Genomic DNA, 17964 nt, shown 5'->3' with positions numbered 1-17964 from the left:
GGACTCTCATCTTGATCAATAGTATGAATTAACAAACGCACGTGTGCACGCCATTACATGAGCGGGAGATGGTCATGGTTCGTTCTAATACCAGAGTCTGATCAAGCTGTCATAAAGCAGCTTGACCAACTGCTCTTGTCGGTTATATTACGCAGCTTTGGCCCGTTGGACAATCGACTCTCACAAAAGTCTCCTAAATAACAGCTGAATACAGTAAAATGGCCTATTCAAGCATGATTCACCTCTAAGGCGAGAGTTGCAATCTTTAGGCGTCTGAAAGCTGACTCCAAAGATTGACTAGGTAAGTGTTGACCTGTCGGTGCGCAATGCGCCGTCAAATGTGCTCCTCAATTCCCCAGACGCCGGAGCATTCAGTCGCTCCGTCCGGCATCTAAGTGCGTCGAAGCATTTAGCTTGGACGAGCTCCTGCCGAAATTTATTTCCTCGTCAGTTACCGCGGAGACACCGTTGCTTGCCACGCGGCTACTCTGCTGTCACCCAGTCTCACTACACGCTTCGTGGCGCTCTCTTAGTACAGTCAATGCATGAAAGATAAATTCCATGAATGGAAATCGTCACGCAGTATTTCTGGTCAGCCTCGGGCGATCGTAGTTCACAACCTGGGCTGGGAATGTTCTCATGAATGGGGGTCGGCTCCGTGGCACAGCTTTAAGACCCGTCGCTTCCCCTAATTCGGTCACCGCGGCGCCTCCTCCCCAATCAGAATAATTTGAAGGGCTCTTGATTTCCCGGCAAAGGGTTGGGGCAAGTGTGGGGAAAGGGGATCGAGAGGAGAGCTTGCGAAGAGGAAGTGAGGGGAGAGTGTGCGAACGGTTGCGAGTTGAAAACGCAGGAACGGTTGCGAGTGAAGAGTGCGGGAAGGGGCAGCGAGAGGAGATTGGGGGGAGAGGGCGAGCGTGGGAAGGTTTCTTACGGTTTCTAATCTTTTGGGCTTGTAGCAGAAACCGATCGTTGGACGAAAAACCGCTATGAAAGTTATTCAAAAACCAAATGAATCTTGCAAGGAATCGAGATGATAGATAAATTTTGAATTGCTTTATATAGCTATGCACTTTGAAGTTTAAAGTTCTCACGCTATGTAAATGCCATCGATTATAAATTGTTATTTAAATGAAATCACTTGCATCGAGATGCAAGATCTAATCACTTGATGTTAACCAGCAAATCGTGTTATTTTTTAGAGCAGCGATGTGTCGGTACCTGATCGAGCAACATTCACGATGACATCTCAATGGGACATTTAGGATACCTGTGGTTTATTATTAGCGGCTGAAATGCAGCCAGCTGATTTTTAAAGGTCGCTTGAACCTTTATTTAAAGGTTGAACCATGAATACTTTTTGTGATATGAGTAGCGCGCTATTGCGACGGTCAACGATCAAAGCTCCCGTTTTAATTGGTATCCGCCGCAACCGACGCAGCAAGATTCTATGTTGGTGTTTCGATATCATGGAAACTCGTCATAGAGATAAACGAATGTGCTTCCTCAAAACCACTATTTGACCTGGTCTAACCTTCCTCTTCGGAGTTTGATTGGATATGCCACTCAAACTCTGATAAATTATTGCCGTAATTGGAGTGTTTCATAGACACTCGATATTGTTAGATTTGTTGGACGAGGTTGATTTTGCTCACAGTTAGTTTATTGTTTTAATAGAATAAATGATTGCATTTCAGGAATTATAAATGATGACGTTTCAATCTGTTTTGAATGACATAATAATCTGGACGCAAATGTTATGTCCTCAACCACGGGTTTGATGAGCTTTAGCTCATTCCAAGCTTGACCATTGACTATGTTCCTGATTTTCACTCGCATTGTTGCTGCTGGTGATTCCCTCCTGTTAGATACCAAACAGGAAAGGAAATGGAAAAATTATTAATCTCCTGGAGCTGCTGGATCGAGTGAAATACTTTCATTTCGGAACAAATTGAAACAAAAACTTTAACTTCCGTGTTTTTTTTCCACATGCATCCATTAATGTTCATTTTTACTCAACCGTAAATCACTTATAGGTACTCAACTGTGGATATGTGAACTTTAAAGGCGAGTCTTGTTGAAGGCGAGTTAAGAACTGGAATTAGGATTCCCTCCGCTAACTCTGATTTCGAGTCGCTGTGACAAAACCCTGGAAGGTTGTCGAATTGCCTGAAGTTCTTAATTTTTGTACATTAATGTTTAGTTTATGTTCTTGTTATAACGGAAATGATTACCATGCATAGGAAAGTAACAATTGCAACCCTTCTTGCATAATACACAAGATGGTCGTGTTCTCTGACCTTGTTCATGATACAGTGCATGTCTACTTTGAACATTGGAAAATTATATGCAGCGGAAATTCCGGGGCGTAAAAATTCTCAAAAGGTGCCAAGTTCTTCATCGTACTAGTTTCATTATTGCCGTCATTTCCAATGCTGTGTTGAAATTTGTTGAACACATTCTTTTTTTAACACGTTTTTCTTAGCTTAGCTTCGCGTTTGTTTGTTTGTTTGTTTGTTTATTTATTTGTTTGTTTGTTGTTAACATTGACAACGAAAATTAGCCCACTTCTGATTGCTCTAGAGATCTGAAATTCGGCATGCAGGCTATTTTCGCCTAACAATTTCAGATACAATCATAAAAACTAGCAATTAGAGACCTAAATTAGCTTAATTGAGTAAAGTATATATATATAGTATGTATATATTTATATAGTATGACGTGCGGGCGCTGACGCTGCGTATCATCGATACGTACGTGAAGTCAAGTAAATTGGCTCGCAACAACGTTTTCATGTGTAGCAAATAACGGACTAAAAAGGAGAAAATAAAATACTTAAAAAAAACTTTAAAAAAAAACACGTTTTTCTTGTGGACTAAAAAATAGAAAATAAATTAGGGCTCGCCCCAAAAAACGTGGGTCGGGCTGTACGTTCACCATTAAATTTCCAAAATTCGTGTGTTGTGTGCTTTCGCTTTAATCATAAATCTGCCCGACACACGTTTTTTGGGGCGAGCCCTAATTTATTTTCTATTTTTTAGTCCACAAGAAAAACGTGGTTTTTTTTAAGTTTTTTTTTTAAGTATTTCATTTTAATATTCTACAGTTCTCTATTTAAATTCTTGTCCAAAATGTTTTTCAATCATAACAAATTTGTGTTTGTGATATATATTGTTTAAAATCATTTTAAACGATCGGATATAAAAAGCACTGTTTTCCAGTTCACCACTGTGGTTTCAAAACCTTTCTATTCCGATGAATTAGAGCACTTTGAAAGAGACAATTCAAACTGTTACAATGAGGCACAAAAGGTGGCGAGAACTCCCATCAAAATCAGGGAGAGGTACAAGGCAAGACTAAATGCCAAATAAGGATCTGTAGTTCTAAGAGCTGCCACTGTTAAGGTCAGATCATTAGCTATGCCGATCGCCTCACAGGACACAACTTTTTTTTCGTCAGTAACGAGATGCGGCGACGATAAGCTATATTTTTAAGGATATTTTTACTTGCTGTAAGCGATATTTTTACTTGCTTTTGACAAGACATTTTTCCTATATTAATTCATGATTAATCTAAATTAAATATATTTCGATTTTTATCTTTTCCATTTTTGCATCTAGTCTTTCCATCAATTCGCATAATTAAGCCCTCTTTGATTTTTAATAGCTACGTTCCATTATTAGGCGCCTTCGGATTCAAGAAGCTTTCATGCTCAACGCGGCTCTTATAACTCGCTGGGAGCTCGTGGCGCAGGCCATTTAAGTTTTCGGACTCGGCGATCCCCTCGCGGGCCACACTTTATCAGGCATTCTTGTCCTTCCGACCAGGAAAAACTGCCGCCGGATTCCAGCTTATCCGCCTGAGAACATTTTCTTGACCCGCTTCTGCGTGTCGCCACAAGTTGGAGGAGACGCGCGCAGATAGACTTGCCTCCTCGACGGTGTATCCTGGAATCAGAAATAAATGACAGTCGCACAAATATATCGCATCTTTTCTGAGCGGCATAACTCACTATAACATCTTCAAAGTGGAAGTTTGATTTGATTTGACTTCCAAGATTGAATTTTGTTTGAACTTTGCGAATACTATTGACAGAAATCACTACTATTATTGAATTTACCGAGAACAATACTCGGGTTTTCTTACTGAAAGCTTGGCCAATTTTTGAATCTCAGGAAAGCAAAATGTTTACTTTACCTTTTGCAACTAATCAAAGTGCAGCATTGCCACTGGATATTTTGCGTAGCAATGCTGTACGTGGCGATATTTGAAATGTGCATAAAAGAAGAGCAAGAATAAATGCAATCCTTCGTACGCTTTGTTTCCTATGATTCCGTCGATTTCTTAATGTCAGCGCATAGGTCACCTTTTTAGCGCATTTTCTCATTTATAAAAAAATTCACTATTGTGCTCGCCATATCCGTCTGTCTGTCCGTCTGTCCGTCCGTCTATTCGTGACCTCAAGTTTTCGTCGACGAGAAAATGCGCTCTCTGTCACTCACTGCAGTGAGTACTGAGTTATATTTCTGCTTCTCTGGAGGTATTGCGGAATGAAAGTTCATTATCTGTGATGCTGCTCCACACCGGAGTTAGAGGTAAAACAAGGGAATTCTTCAATATTATCCGTTGGAACTCTAGCCAATTCGTTGTAAGAGTATTTCGCTCTCACTCGCGACAAGATTTTTCCCAATTTTTCTCAATTTAGGCCGCTGTTAGGTGAGAGGCTCCAGCGTTGTCCGCATTCTCGCGCTGAGTTCAACAGGTATTGGCTACTGGGCTATACAGGCCATGACCTGTGAAATCGACTATTTTTGGTTCTGAATTTTATTTTGCTTTGCTATCCATGAACATCGCCATGCTTCGCTAGTGAATTTTCTGCGGTAGTATAGGTCATACTCCTCATGAATTTCCGTTTATTCCTGTACTTTTCCTCACCGATACCAATGCTGATGTTTTTTCTCATCTGCAGATAATGTCGGTTTCATGGCTGAGATCTCGGTGGTGTGTGTGCTCTAGGAACCGCTGGCACTGTTGAAGGAGTTCCTGGTAGCGCAGGAGAAGTCTTGACTTCAGAAGTCATGTTTTACGTCGTCCGCTGAGTCACTTCGGCGCCGCTGGCACTATGCCGAATCCTTGCCTCCTGCGCAAGCGCTTCTCGGAATCCTTTCAGGGCCTCGCAGTGACAGTCCTGCGTTCCGCTTCATCTGAATCTGGACTGTGGTCCTGAACTGTCTTTGTTCCGACTTAACTTTGGGATTGTTGCGGATTGTGGCCTTGCGTTTCAAAATTATATTCGGCTGCAACTTTCATGTGCAGCTCACAGGTCATCATCTGTTCGTTTACATTCGATAAGATTTTTTCTGGTTGCACCTTTCAGGATTTCTTCGACTAAATAATTTATTCATCTATATTGATGCGTGCAAATTTTCCTTGCATTTGTTTCACCTATTTGGTCAGCGTGTAGTTTTCAATGTATTTATGTGCAAGCCTTTAGCCAATAAACGTTTTTTTCTGCGTTTAATTCGCTCGCTCAGCAATGCTTAGTTTCCAAGTCCTCTAGAAACGTCAGTCGATGTCCGATACTCTGCACTCAATTTCTTCCAAACTACCGAGTCTCATCGATCCTTTTAGACTCCGAAGCCTGAATTCATTAAATCCTGGCTTCGACAGGCTTTTTGTAGTCATTTTTTTTTCTATCCAAGGGCAGAAGGATCCTATCTATTCCTTCATGGCCCCGGCTCAGATCCTGAACTCGAAGGCAGTAATGAATGCAGCGAAACGGAACGTTGATTCATTTAAGGTCGTGGCGTCACAATTCCCGAGGCCTAATGAAAATTCGTCTTTAGTTAAGAAAGCAAGTAATCATTTCGGTTGATTAGTTCACCACAGTCGCCATGTTTCGTTTGGCTGCTTTTTGAAGTATAAAAGTTTACTATGAATCTAATAGGTATGGGTAAAATTTAAGACTGAGGTTTTGCGGTTAGGAAGGTAATATCTATCTGAATTGATTGCTTCTGTTTAGACCAGTCGCTTTCCGTTGCTGCATCTGGAATGGCGGATGGGGGACAGACAAAGGGAAGTCGTGAATGCTATAAATACTTCCCAATCCATTATTTTAAAATCGCTGTCGGCCGGAAACCCAGCAAGCGAAGAGATTGCATGGAATCTCCAGCAGCCAGGGTATTCCATTAACCTAACCAGTTTTGTTCATCGCATTGTGTTCTTCAGTTGTTCTGCGTTGTTTCATTGTGATGCATGGAGACAAAGGATTGTGAACCAAATGTTGGTTTGATTTTATTGTTGATGACGCCGGGTTTTGCAGCAACATTTGTGAGTCGCCGTTTTGATCATGCAAGTGGGGATGTTGATCTTGCACTTGCACGCTTCGTTTGGAAGCGGCGTGTGGGTGGACAACACTGCAGCGGTCAAACTTTGCAAAAAGATCCAATTTTCTTGATCAGTTAACACTCTTGATCAGAGACAACGGTTAACACTCGTGATCAGACACACTCAAATTCATGGCGATATTAAATTGATCACTCTAAAAAGATCAGGAATTGATTTAATACGCAATTTCCAAAAGTCTTAAATAACTGTTTTCGATTAATTAGGGATCTTTTTCGAGTTTTCAATTTACAGTTGCTATAAATTTGAGTTTTTCTTCGATGACTGATCAATAATATCGCAACAAACGGAGAATTGCTGAACCTTCTGAGGGCAGCATTGCTCTTTTCGCTCTTGTTATCTGGTATTAAATAGAAAAAAATTCCAGAAAAATGTTTCCGAATAGATGTTTTTCTATCTTCAGGAATTGAAGTATGAAAATTCTTGTCGTTGAATTTGAAGTTGATATTCGACTCCTTGTCTCTCTTTGATAGAATTCTGGACGGACTCTTCCTCAGAAAATTTACTGAGTTACTGATTATTTTTCAGCTTTGATCGTCGTTTATCCGATACCCGCGTCTCCTTTGGTAGCATATATTCGAATTACGGCATTCCCAGCAACTTAGTTCGATTAAATTGGCGATTGTTTTCACCCGAACAAATGGTAACGGGTGTTTAGTGGCAGCATTAGACAGGTTATCTCACTACTTGCTGCTTCGGATTGAGTTGTGTTGCAGGATGAGCGACATAGTAAAAACTGACCGAGCCTTAAAACCTGGACTCGGAGCTCATTTCAGATACAATGAAAATGACAACTCAACTTGATCTTGGGCGAAGAAATTCACCCAACAACAAAATTCTCTACTTATATATTCGAACTTAAGAAACAACTATGAATATTATAATTTTTATTTCTAGTTTTAATTTGGAGTAAGTAATACTTTGATAACGCTTGAAACTTCTCCTGCTGTGATTTGAGGTTGTGAAGAAAACGCAACTTTTCTATGCATCAGCTATCCTTGTTTCCTGCATAGTAGTGCTAGCAATTGTTGAGGTTTATTTATATGAACAATGTGCTTTAATAAAACCGAAATGTCATGACAAGAAGCATTATTAACAGAGACATTAAGCACATATCCGGACGATTGGTAGAAATAATACTGTATAGTCCATCGTTTTCTTTCCTCTGTTTCTGGCTTCGGATCAAAGAAACTGCAAGTAGAATGGTTGTTGTTGTTGAAGGTTGAATGCTTTATTGTGGGAAACCTGCGTTGAATTACGACGGCGTGGAGGCGGCCTGCGATGAAACGTTCTTCAGCTTCTCAGTCAGATGCAGTCGACGCAAACTTACGACAAAATATTGAAGAATTTCGCTGGAACGTCAACGATCTTCAAAGGCTTTGGAATGTTGGGTCCCGACGCCCACGTGCATGCTGGTGGGGGAGCTCAAGCTTCTTGCTTGGTCTTTCTTATATAGCACATTCATTACTTGTTTAAAAAGAAAAACATATTTCCCTGTCGTAAGATCTCATTATCTTATCAAATCCAACCTCTCGATTAATCGTTATAAATGCTAGGAAACTGCTGTAAATCTTTACCTAAATCTCTTGCCGATGATTTTCATACAAAAGGTAACTACAGTATAACTATAAAGCCGGCTTTGCACAAACACATTAGAATTTTTCAGCTGAAACAACAATTTAACTTCATTTTTCTTATTGCAAATTATTGCCAGTGATTTTAGTGGTATTGATAATTTTGTGAGTGGCAACGTAAACTTCCCAGTGACAAACTAATATAAGTATTATGGCTTCCAAAACGCTGTTTAAAGATCTCTCTACAGATGCGGGCGCTCGGGAATTTTCTTTGAGTGCCGCCTTCCTGCATGTTGCCTGCTTGTGTACATGTGAACTTCAAAAGCCTTGTATGTAAACACCAAACATCACAGAACATCGAACGCGGGGGAATATCATAGCCTGACAGCAAGAGTTATGAATAAGTGATGTGGCAGAGATATCTTGGGATGGTAAAACATTCAATGAGTTGAATGATACCACGCAGCGTTGAAAGATCAGTTACTAAAAAAATTCAAATCTGTAATCGAATATAATATTACATCATAATGAATGATATCACAAACTGGTACCCCAGATAGCAGATACCTTCCTGTGATCGTGTTGAGTAAATACTTATATACACGGTACTAAATTGAATGATACGGGATGAAATTTACTATGCAGTGAGTTGATAACTTATCGTGTACGAGTGCATATCCTGTGTTAAAATGAAATATTATGCGCAGGGATAAAATACGCATGCCGATAAAGATGCTGTGTTAAAATGAAACATTATGCGCCGGGATAAAATATACATCGTTTGCGAGCCCATATCATGCATAAAGTTGTCTCCTTAATGTCGCTATGTCTCAAGTAGTTCTCAAGCTGATGACGCCGGCTTTGGCTCGGGGTTTCATAAATTTATGCAGATCGTCTTGAACAAAATAAATCACACGGGCAAACAATAGGCAGGGGAACGCATAAATTGCTGTTTGGAAATTTTGTCTCGCCTTTTTGGATTTTCCTCAAATTTATTGTCATTAAACGAAATTCTTGTTCTGTTCTGGTGTTTGGCCAAACCTTGGTTAGAAAACTCAAATATAATTGATTGTATGTTTCGAAGTGAGATAAAGATAAATGTATTTAGGCATTGATGTACATTATAACTGTGCATTGATGTAAACAAATAATACAAGAGATTGATGATCTATCGCTGTTTACGAGCGACGAGGCCGAGATTGAGTGAATACTAGAACAATAGAACATTAATTTAATTGGTACAAGCATTGTTACTTGTGTTCTTTTATAGGCACCATTAAGAGGAACTCTGTTCAATGTCTGCCTAACTCTGCGATATTACATTGATATGCAGCCTAATATGCAACATTTCTCCGATATTATTGATAGGCAGCCTAACTTGCAACATTGCTGCGATATTGGTGGTGCGCTGCCTAACTTGCAACATTGCTGCGATATTGTTGGTGCGCTGCCTAACTTGCAACATTGCTGCGATAACATTGGTGCTCAGTTAACTTGTTATATTGATGCGACATAATTGCTACGCAGTCCAAGTTTCTACTCTGAATATTTTCTTTGAATAGAAATCTATTAAAGCGTCGTCGACTGATATGATGCGCTGTCATTGATGGTGTTATTTTAACCGATGTTAACACTTGTTTCTTTTTGCACCCCAGATGGGATGGTGGCTCTGAACACCAGTTGGCCTCACCCCACGCTCACCCTGCGCATCCCCAAGGACTTCCCCCCAGCCACCGCCATCGTGTCTCTCCCCATCATCATCCCCCCTGAGCTGCACTACCCCTCCACTCCTCCCCGGGTAAGATAAACTTCATTCAAATTGTTCAAATTTGAGATGCAATTAAAATCTCTCCAAGCTCTTCATCACTCATCGATATATCGGTCTATTTATAAAATACAATTAGTTATTATAATATTAATGTCATTTACCATTTTAATATTATATCATTTCGAATGGATAATAAAGAATCAATTGAATATCATTCCTACTCTTGTAGGGGGCAATCTAACTTCCTTATTTTAATAAAACGCAAACTTTAACTCCGCTTTCGCCTTTTGAATATCATTATAAGTATCACAAAAATCTGAAGTCTTGGCGCTACTTATAGCCAAGTTCACCTAATTAATCGCCTAATCATCTCTATGTTAACAATTAAGTCACCTTCAACAAACTGTTGTCGTTTTTCTCGCTATCTTTACTGTCATTTACAATCCCATTTATATCGAAGACCATGCATGCTGAGTCCATTTGCTGACACTGATATCAAATCTTGGTTATCTGGCCAGGTGATAATCATGCGTTAGTATCGATGTGTGTTCAACGAGTGCATTGCATACTCCTTTGTTCTAATTAGTTGCTGCGAAGATAGTCTATTGATTGCGCGCTCGATAAAATATATTTTTGCGCCGTTGTGGGAAGGCGATGCCACATTTTTTTTTCAGTCCGAGTTGTGCAACATGACACCTGCCTTACATAGCAAACCTGGCGCTGGATAATTGAACCAATATTTTAGGTTCAAATTCAAAACTGAAATTATTCAAGCAGCAAGGGTAGATTTGTAGATAAAACAATGCTGAGGCCAATAATTCATCGTCGTTTCACTCGTTCGCATCACACAACATCAGGCCCGCTGCGTTATTGACGCTGTCGCGCTGCATAATCCTTTGTAATTTCCACACGAATTGTTGAAGAGAAGTTTTCGGGGCTATCAAACAAGGGAACAAGTCCCCTCTGGGATATTTTACGTTCTTCTTGCATCGCACAATATTTTACGTACTTCTTGCATGCAGGCTATTTCGTGCGCTGCTTGCATGCAGGGATTTTTTTGCGTGTTTCTCACATTGGAATCTTGAATGCTTTGCAACAGCTCGGCGCATCAAAGAGCCTGTGATGTTAGCAATGATTTATACGACAATTTTTTAAGTAGACGCGAAAGAACTGCATTGAAGTGTAATAAATGAACTGAATGCAAAGATTATGATGCATAGTGAGGTTCGTTCATTGATGCGAAGTGAAGGATGTTAGCGATTGACTCTTACAGTGTAGTCTGTGCGTTGGTGCGTATATAGCCTGTACCTTGATGCGTAAATATATATAGCCTGTGCGCTGGTGCTCATGTAGCGTGCACGTTGGGTTGTTTATATACTATACGCTGGTGCTTATGTATATAGCCTGTACGCTGGTGCGTATATAGCTTGTACGCTGGTGCGTACATAACCTATACGCTGGTGCATATATAGCCTGCACACTGGTGCATATATAGCCTGTACGCTGGTGCCTTTACTGCCTGTACGCTGGTGCTTATATATAGCCTGCAGTATGTACATTGATGCGTGTATAGCCTGTACGTTTGTGCGTAAATAGTCTGTAAGCTGGTGCGTATATAGCTGTACGTTGGCGCGGATATTGCCTGTACATTGTGCGTATATAGCCTTTACGTTGGTGCGTATATAGCCTGTACGTTGTGCGTGTATAGCCTGTACGTTGTGCGTATATAGCCTGTACGTTGTGCGTATATAGCCTGTACGTTGGTGCGTATATAGCCTGTACGTTGTGCGTATATAGCCTGTACGCTGGCGCGCATATAGCCTGCACGTTGGCACATCTATAGCCTGTACGTTGGCTCGTATATAGCCTATACGTTGGCTCGTATATAGCCTGTACGTTGGATCGCATATAGCCTGTACGTTGGCACATATATAGCCTGTACGTTGGCTCGTATATAGCCTATACGTTGGCTCGTATATAGCCTGTACGTTGGTGCGTATATAGCCTGTACGTTGGCGCATATATAGCCTGTACGTTGGTGCGTACATGGCCTGTACGCTGGTGCGTATATAGCCTGTACGCTAGGGCGTATACAGCCTGTAAGTTGGAGCGTATCCTCTATATACTATACGCCAGGGCGTACATAACCTGCACGCTAGGGCGTATATAGCCTATACAGGGTTAGTATACTGCACTCTAGTAATCCTGACTTTCTGAAGTTGACGGCCTTTTTGTATTGCCAGTCTCTCCGTTCTTTTCATTTAAAATGCAAGGAGTTTGCTGAGCCTTCTTTGCTTGCCTCTTATTAAAGCTTGATTTCTCGGAGCGCTGGTCAAAATTGCAGCCAAATAATATGGTTCAGAAGATTGCGCAGGATGGTCGCATTCTGCATAGCATTCTAGTAATTATGAGATAATTAGGGAATATAAATCTTGAAAGCCTTCGCTTGGTTTTTGTTGCACAACGTGTTCTGCAAAGCTGAAATATCTTTATTTATTGTGAAAATGTCTCAAAGTGCATCGCTCGCTTTTAAATCCAATTATAATATGTGCTTCATCCTTAAAAGCAACCGTATGTTATTGATAATTAATTCGATCAAAATTTCCACAAACCAACTTTTTAAAAAGTTAAAAGTTCCCATCATGACGATCACTTTTGTAACATTTTCCATGCCTGCGAGGGATAGTCTTATTTTAGCTCTGTTTGTGTAGCCCGCTATTGGAGGGGCGGCGCCCGGCCCCTGGTGTGGCGAGGGCCGCTGTCGCAAAGTTCCCATCTAATTTACTGATGGTCCTGAAGTTGTAGACATCTTCGTAAATTGCGCCCGATATTACTGTAAAAAAGTAGTCCCATAATATATTTATTGTTATCACATGCAGCTGAGTCAGCAGTTTTGAGAAGTTCTGTGTCACACCGAGCTATGACTGCGTGAAGGTTATTACTCCTATCTTTGTTGGAAGACATAGTTATTCAATTAGATTTTCAAGTATAATTTAGCAGATCGATCTATGGAAAATTTTAAAATTCAAGTTCTCCAAGAATTTAATAGCTGAGTAAATTCAACTTATCTTCAATGTTACGATGTTACACTGGCTGATGATGAAACTGGTCGTTCTTCATCGAAGAAATGGTGACCAGCTGATGATGAAAAACGTTTCTATTAAAGATATGGTGAATTCACTTGGCGTTTTCTTTGCTTTGTGTTTCTTGTTCAAAAATTCAGTTCCAGTTGTTTCGTCGTCGTATCACTTGTGAATGGATGAATGTTTTAAAACTTGTATGATGAGTCTGCACTGCTCAGGATAACAGTGCCTGCTCATCGAGTCACAGAAGCCGACTTTTATGTGCTCAAAATCAATGATAATAATGATACAAATTGGTTAATTCGGATTTTGTATTCTTTCTTCTATTCTTTAGTAAAAATACTGAGTTCAAAACTTGCCCAAATGGAATTCAATTGTGACTGCGAAACAATAATATCAGTGATATTCAGGAAGTTAATCGAGTTTAGAGTCCAAATATATTTGTGCATTGTTTGTTGCTCTCGTGGTAACTTCGTTCTTTTTGTGCTAGGAAAATACGTGAACTGCAACCAGAGAATGACGATGTAGCCTAAGCCAAGCCCAGGCCTCAGGTGCATGTCCTGGTCCAGAATACTAAGATGTTCACATGCGACTGGCGGATGGCCGACCTCGATACGCCTCTAATTTTGAACGAGGGTGGATTGTGCTCTTCGTGTTAGCTTGCACGGAACTTCCCTCTATTGCATTCCAGCCCCGCGGCCCCTCTAAATGTGGGGCAGAATTAGCTTAAGCGCCAATTTGAGTGCTGAGTGAGTGGCACGGCAGTGCCTGAGTGGTGAGTGGCAGAGAAGTGCCTGAGTGGTGAGTGGCAGGGAAGTGCCTGAGTGCCGAGTGGTAGGAAAGTGCCTGAGTGGTGAGTGGCAGGGAAGTGCCTGAGTGGTGAGTGGCAGGGAAGTGCCCGAGTGGTAAGTGGCACGGCAATGCCAGAGGGACGAGTAAGTGGTAGGAAGGGCCTGAGTGATGAGTCGCAGGGTTGTGCTTGAGTGACGAGTGAGGGGCAGGATAGTTTTGAGTGATGAGAGGATGGCATTATAGTGCCTTACTGTGGATGACGGTGCGCAGTGCCTGAGTGGTGTAAGACAGAGAAATACCATCACAATACAGCAGCGATGATCACGTGTGCCACAGCGTCTCAGGAACGCTCTTTGCAGCGAGTCATGAGACGCTTAATGTCAATATTTGCATTTGAATTGCTTAATATCGTGCCTAAAGCTAATTTTACTGCCTCAAAACGATTCTGTTATATTAACACTTTGCATTTATTCTAATACGACCCAATTTTGAGATGCAATAATCGCGTTCTTCGCTTTTGATTAGCGAATAAGCGTGGACTTCCCCAGGCCGAAGCAATATTGAGCGAAATGAACCTTCTTCTCGTTATCTCAACGCCTGATTGCTGTTATTTTAACGGCTTGTTGCTGTTATCGTATTGCCTCGTCGTTGTTATCTCATTGCCTTGTTGTTATCATTTTTACGTCTTGTTGCTGTTATCTTAACACCTTGTTCCTATTATTTTAACTGTTTGTATATTTTATCTGAATGTCGTGTAGCGGTTATCTTAGCGGCTTGTTGCTGTTGCTTTCATACCTCGCTTCTGTTATTTTTTTCCTCTTAATCGACTGCGAATTTCATTTTCATTTCGTGAAATGCTTTCAGTATTAGATGAGCTCTGGAAGCCAGCTATTCAGCTTAATTGCGTTGCTGAAAGACGCAAAAAAATTATACTACTATTCTCTTCAGGATTGGTTATTCTCAATATAATCAGATGATTTACGTTGAAAGATTATCCGAGTAATACATTCTGAGCGTGCCGGCAATGTCATGTCGTACAAATAACTAGCGTTCGTTCCAATAGCTAATTGGTGTATATAGTGGGATAATTTGTGCGCAAAAAATGCGATAATTGATCGCAATGTGTCATTTGTGTACACTTATGTATTTAGATATTTTATTACTGATGTTACGATTAAGGACCGTAACGATATAATTGGTGTGCACTAACGGGATAATTCAAGGGAACCAATATTTAATATCTTTCGCAAAAAATGCGATAATTGATCGCAATGTGTTATTTGTATACACTTACGTATTTAAATATTTTATTACTGATGGTACGATTAAGGGCCGTAACGATATAATTGGTGTGCACTAACGAGATAATTCAAGGGCACCAATATTTAATATCTTTACAATAATGTCTAGCTTCTTCTTCTCAGTCTGCTTGTACCCGAAATCTTCTATGAATATACTTATTATTTCAATAATTTTTACCCATGTTCAAGTTTTTTCCATTTCTAAGAAGATAAATACGAGCGCAAAAACTATACGAGCGCAACTGACTCCACTTGCGAGCGTCATAAGTCCGACGCACTCCGTCGCTGTCATGTTGCCTCGGCGTGCGTGGCCGCATCCAAATAGCAAGAGAACTTACGAATAACATAATAATACAATTGTTCTAGTAATTAATAATTTTCAGTTTTACAAATTATTTGGAAGCAGTAAAAAGGACAATTGTTCATACTGATCTGATAAATAAATAAATTTGGTGCGCAACCAAGTGGCCCAGTCTCATTCTCGATGGCCAGTTTTACTACACCAGATGATAATGTTTATTTATTTTTCAGAATAAATCGTAATTTTCTTTAGTAAATTTTAATTATTAATGAGCTATGAATAATTAATTCACGGCAGAGGCATAGTTGAAGATTAATACTTATTGCGAATGTCACAATGTTCACTGAACTTATCTGCATCTAAAGGTGTCCGTAATTTAAATTCAATGTCCACAGAATTCACCCAATCGACCTGCTGAGCTGGTGACTCAAGCTTTGACTGTCCTTAATTTTGCGAGAAATTTTCGATGCAGCCTTATGGTCTCTTTAATAATTGTGAGCCTTTCTCCTCAGAGTATTCTGCTCACCACTGAGCCGTAAGAAATTTTTACCGGTGCGGGTTTTGCGGTATCTGGCAATATTTCTATAGCGGGCGTGGTGGTTACAACTTGAAAAAAAAAACTATTTCTACGCTAAAAGTTGTATTGAGAAATGCTTTTAACGCTCACAGTTTTGTTTTATAAATGGTTTATACGTGGAAAGTTGTATTTAGAGATGGGTTTAAAGTCGTAAAATATACTGAGAAATCGTTTTAAAGTTCAAATTTGCCACATTCATAACATATTTATAATGTTGCACTCGAGGTAAAACTTTAGCAGTATTCTGTGTCAAGCTTAATGCTCAAAGCTCCATGTATTATTTATTTTACAAAGCAGCTTAAGTTTCGTCATTAGAGATAGCCGTGAGTGGCACTGGATTTGCGCTGCCAGCGCTGAATGGCGCAGCCTCGTTCCGAGCATGAATTTCATTCGGTTTAGTTGAAAAATTCAGATAGTGCCAAATTCAACCTGAGTTAAAAAATCTGTTAAAAACTCTGCCGCGGCTTTATTCCAACAGAGAGAAAACCACACCCTATTATCGGTGCCATTATTTATAGTTTTTAATTTGTTGGTATCTGCACAATCATTGCCAGGCTGTGTACGTGTTTGTCATACGTTAGACCGCAGTGCCACGGCGAACGGTCTCTGCTGGAACTGTCATTTCTATAGTCATATACTATTGCCTTCCTTTTTGTCGGATTGGATTACTGGGGCAATACTTTCAAAACTCGCTAAGTGAACGTAAGTACTCAGCTCTATTTTCTTGTCTATGATTGGTGGATTTTGCTTGAAAGGCCGTCAATGATTGGTTGATGAACTTACGATCTCTTAACTTTTTTTGGTCTGCTGCATGGATTAGTAATTTCTCGCCTTTTTCAGATTCAATCAAAGTGGCGAGATTAGTTCCGCTGAATCTTCTTTATCGACCATCATTCCCTGCCAAATTATGAGGAAGGACGCATCTTTGCTCTAACTTCATTACATCATCCGGCTTCATTGTAAAGTTATTGAAGATGTGCGCTATCATTTTTGCCGCTCACGTTCTATTTAACCGCAAACAGCCTTATTAATCATGCATGCCTATTATGCTTCTGCGATGGATTTAATAAAGCTGCTTTGCATTCGATTGGACTCGTCTGTGACATGACCCTAGTGTGATGGAAACAACTCGTCCGACATCGTAATTAAGCTCGGCGATGCAGGTGCTGCGCTCAGCAGCATCATCCGCCATCGTGATTGAGCTTGGCGATGCAAGTTCTGCGCTTAGCTTCAATTTACCGCCTCCCGTACTCGTCAATTCGCCGCCGTTACTTCTTTCATTAGAACCAAATGAGCTGCAAGCAGGTGAATTGCCGGCAAAATACGAGCGCAACGCGTGCGTTCGTTGATGTACCAGCAGGATCATAGTTCGTCTGCTCAAGGCCGTAACGTCTACACGTACGTATACCACTCGTATACCACTATTCTGGCGCTATTTCGCCCTGAAATCAGGCGAGCTCGCCTACAACGTGTACGTGTGTTCAGGCATGAGTCTTATGGCACGACCGCATCATGGAAGTTGTCCCAAGTTTACATCCACTTCTTGTGACAGAAAAATCGATGGTGAGTCACGCTGACTAAATTCCATCGTCATAAAAATTTAATATATCACTTGCATAAGTCCAACTTTCGCCCGAGGATACTCGAAAGTCTCTTGAGGACGTAAGTTCGTGGCCGCTCTAGGTTCAGAGCTTTAAACTTTAACCAGATTCGAGCTCCAACGCAAGCATTCTCGACATTTTTTTCTGTCCGCTTGGCCAAGAATGAAGCAAGACATGAAAGTTTATTGCCCTGGCAAGTCATTTCCGTCCTGTCTTGACAGTATTTCAGAATGACTTGCGGCGACCGATCTGTGCTGGACCTGAGCATTGTTTTATTATCGGTCTGCCACAGTTTAACGTGTTTTATATCCAATAACTTTCTTAATTTTAGTTTAAATTTTTAATTTACATCTATTCTGGCTCTATTTCGTTCATTCATAACACACACGAGAAAGTTGATTGTATCAGGCAGGTGTAGCTGCATTAGCACAGCTGTGTTTAGAGGATCACATCATCACTGACAATAACGGGTTCGTGTGTGCGGGGCCATTAAACAATAATGGGGAAAAATAATTAAGAGATAGCCCCGAGTGGCCGGAAAGTGGACGGTGAAATGGAAAAC

The 17964-nt window shown here is 40.5% G+C and overlaps 1 protein-coding gene across 1 annotated transcript in view; it reads left to right on the top strand.

Annotated features, from left to right (window-relative positions):
* Window positions 1–17964, top strand: part of LOC125179062 — a 79899-nt gene that overhangs the window by 46022 nt on the left and 15913 nt on the right. Inside the window, exon 2 of the mRNA XM_047884184.1 lies at window positions 9635–9777. Within this exon, the coding sequence (XP_047740140.1) occupies window positions 9635–9777 (143 nt within the window). The remainder of the gene's footprint in view (window positions 1–9634; window positions 9778–17964) is intronic.

Source organism: Hyalella azteca, unplaced genomic scaffold, assembly GCF_000764305.2.
Source record: "Hyalella azteca isolate HAZT.00-mixed unplaced genomic scaffold, Hazt_2.0.2 contig14801, whole genome shotgun sequence".
Taxonomy (NCBI): domain Eukaryota; kingdom Metazoa; phylum Arthropoda; class Malacostraca; order Amphipoda; family Hyalellidae; genus Hyalella; species Hyalella azteca.
Note: the sequence above shows the minus strand (reverse complement) of the source record. Positions and strands in the feature narration are given on the sequence as shown.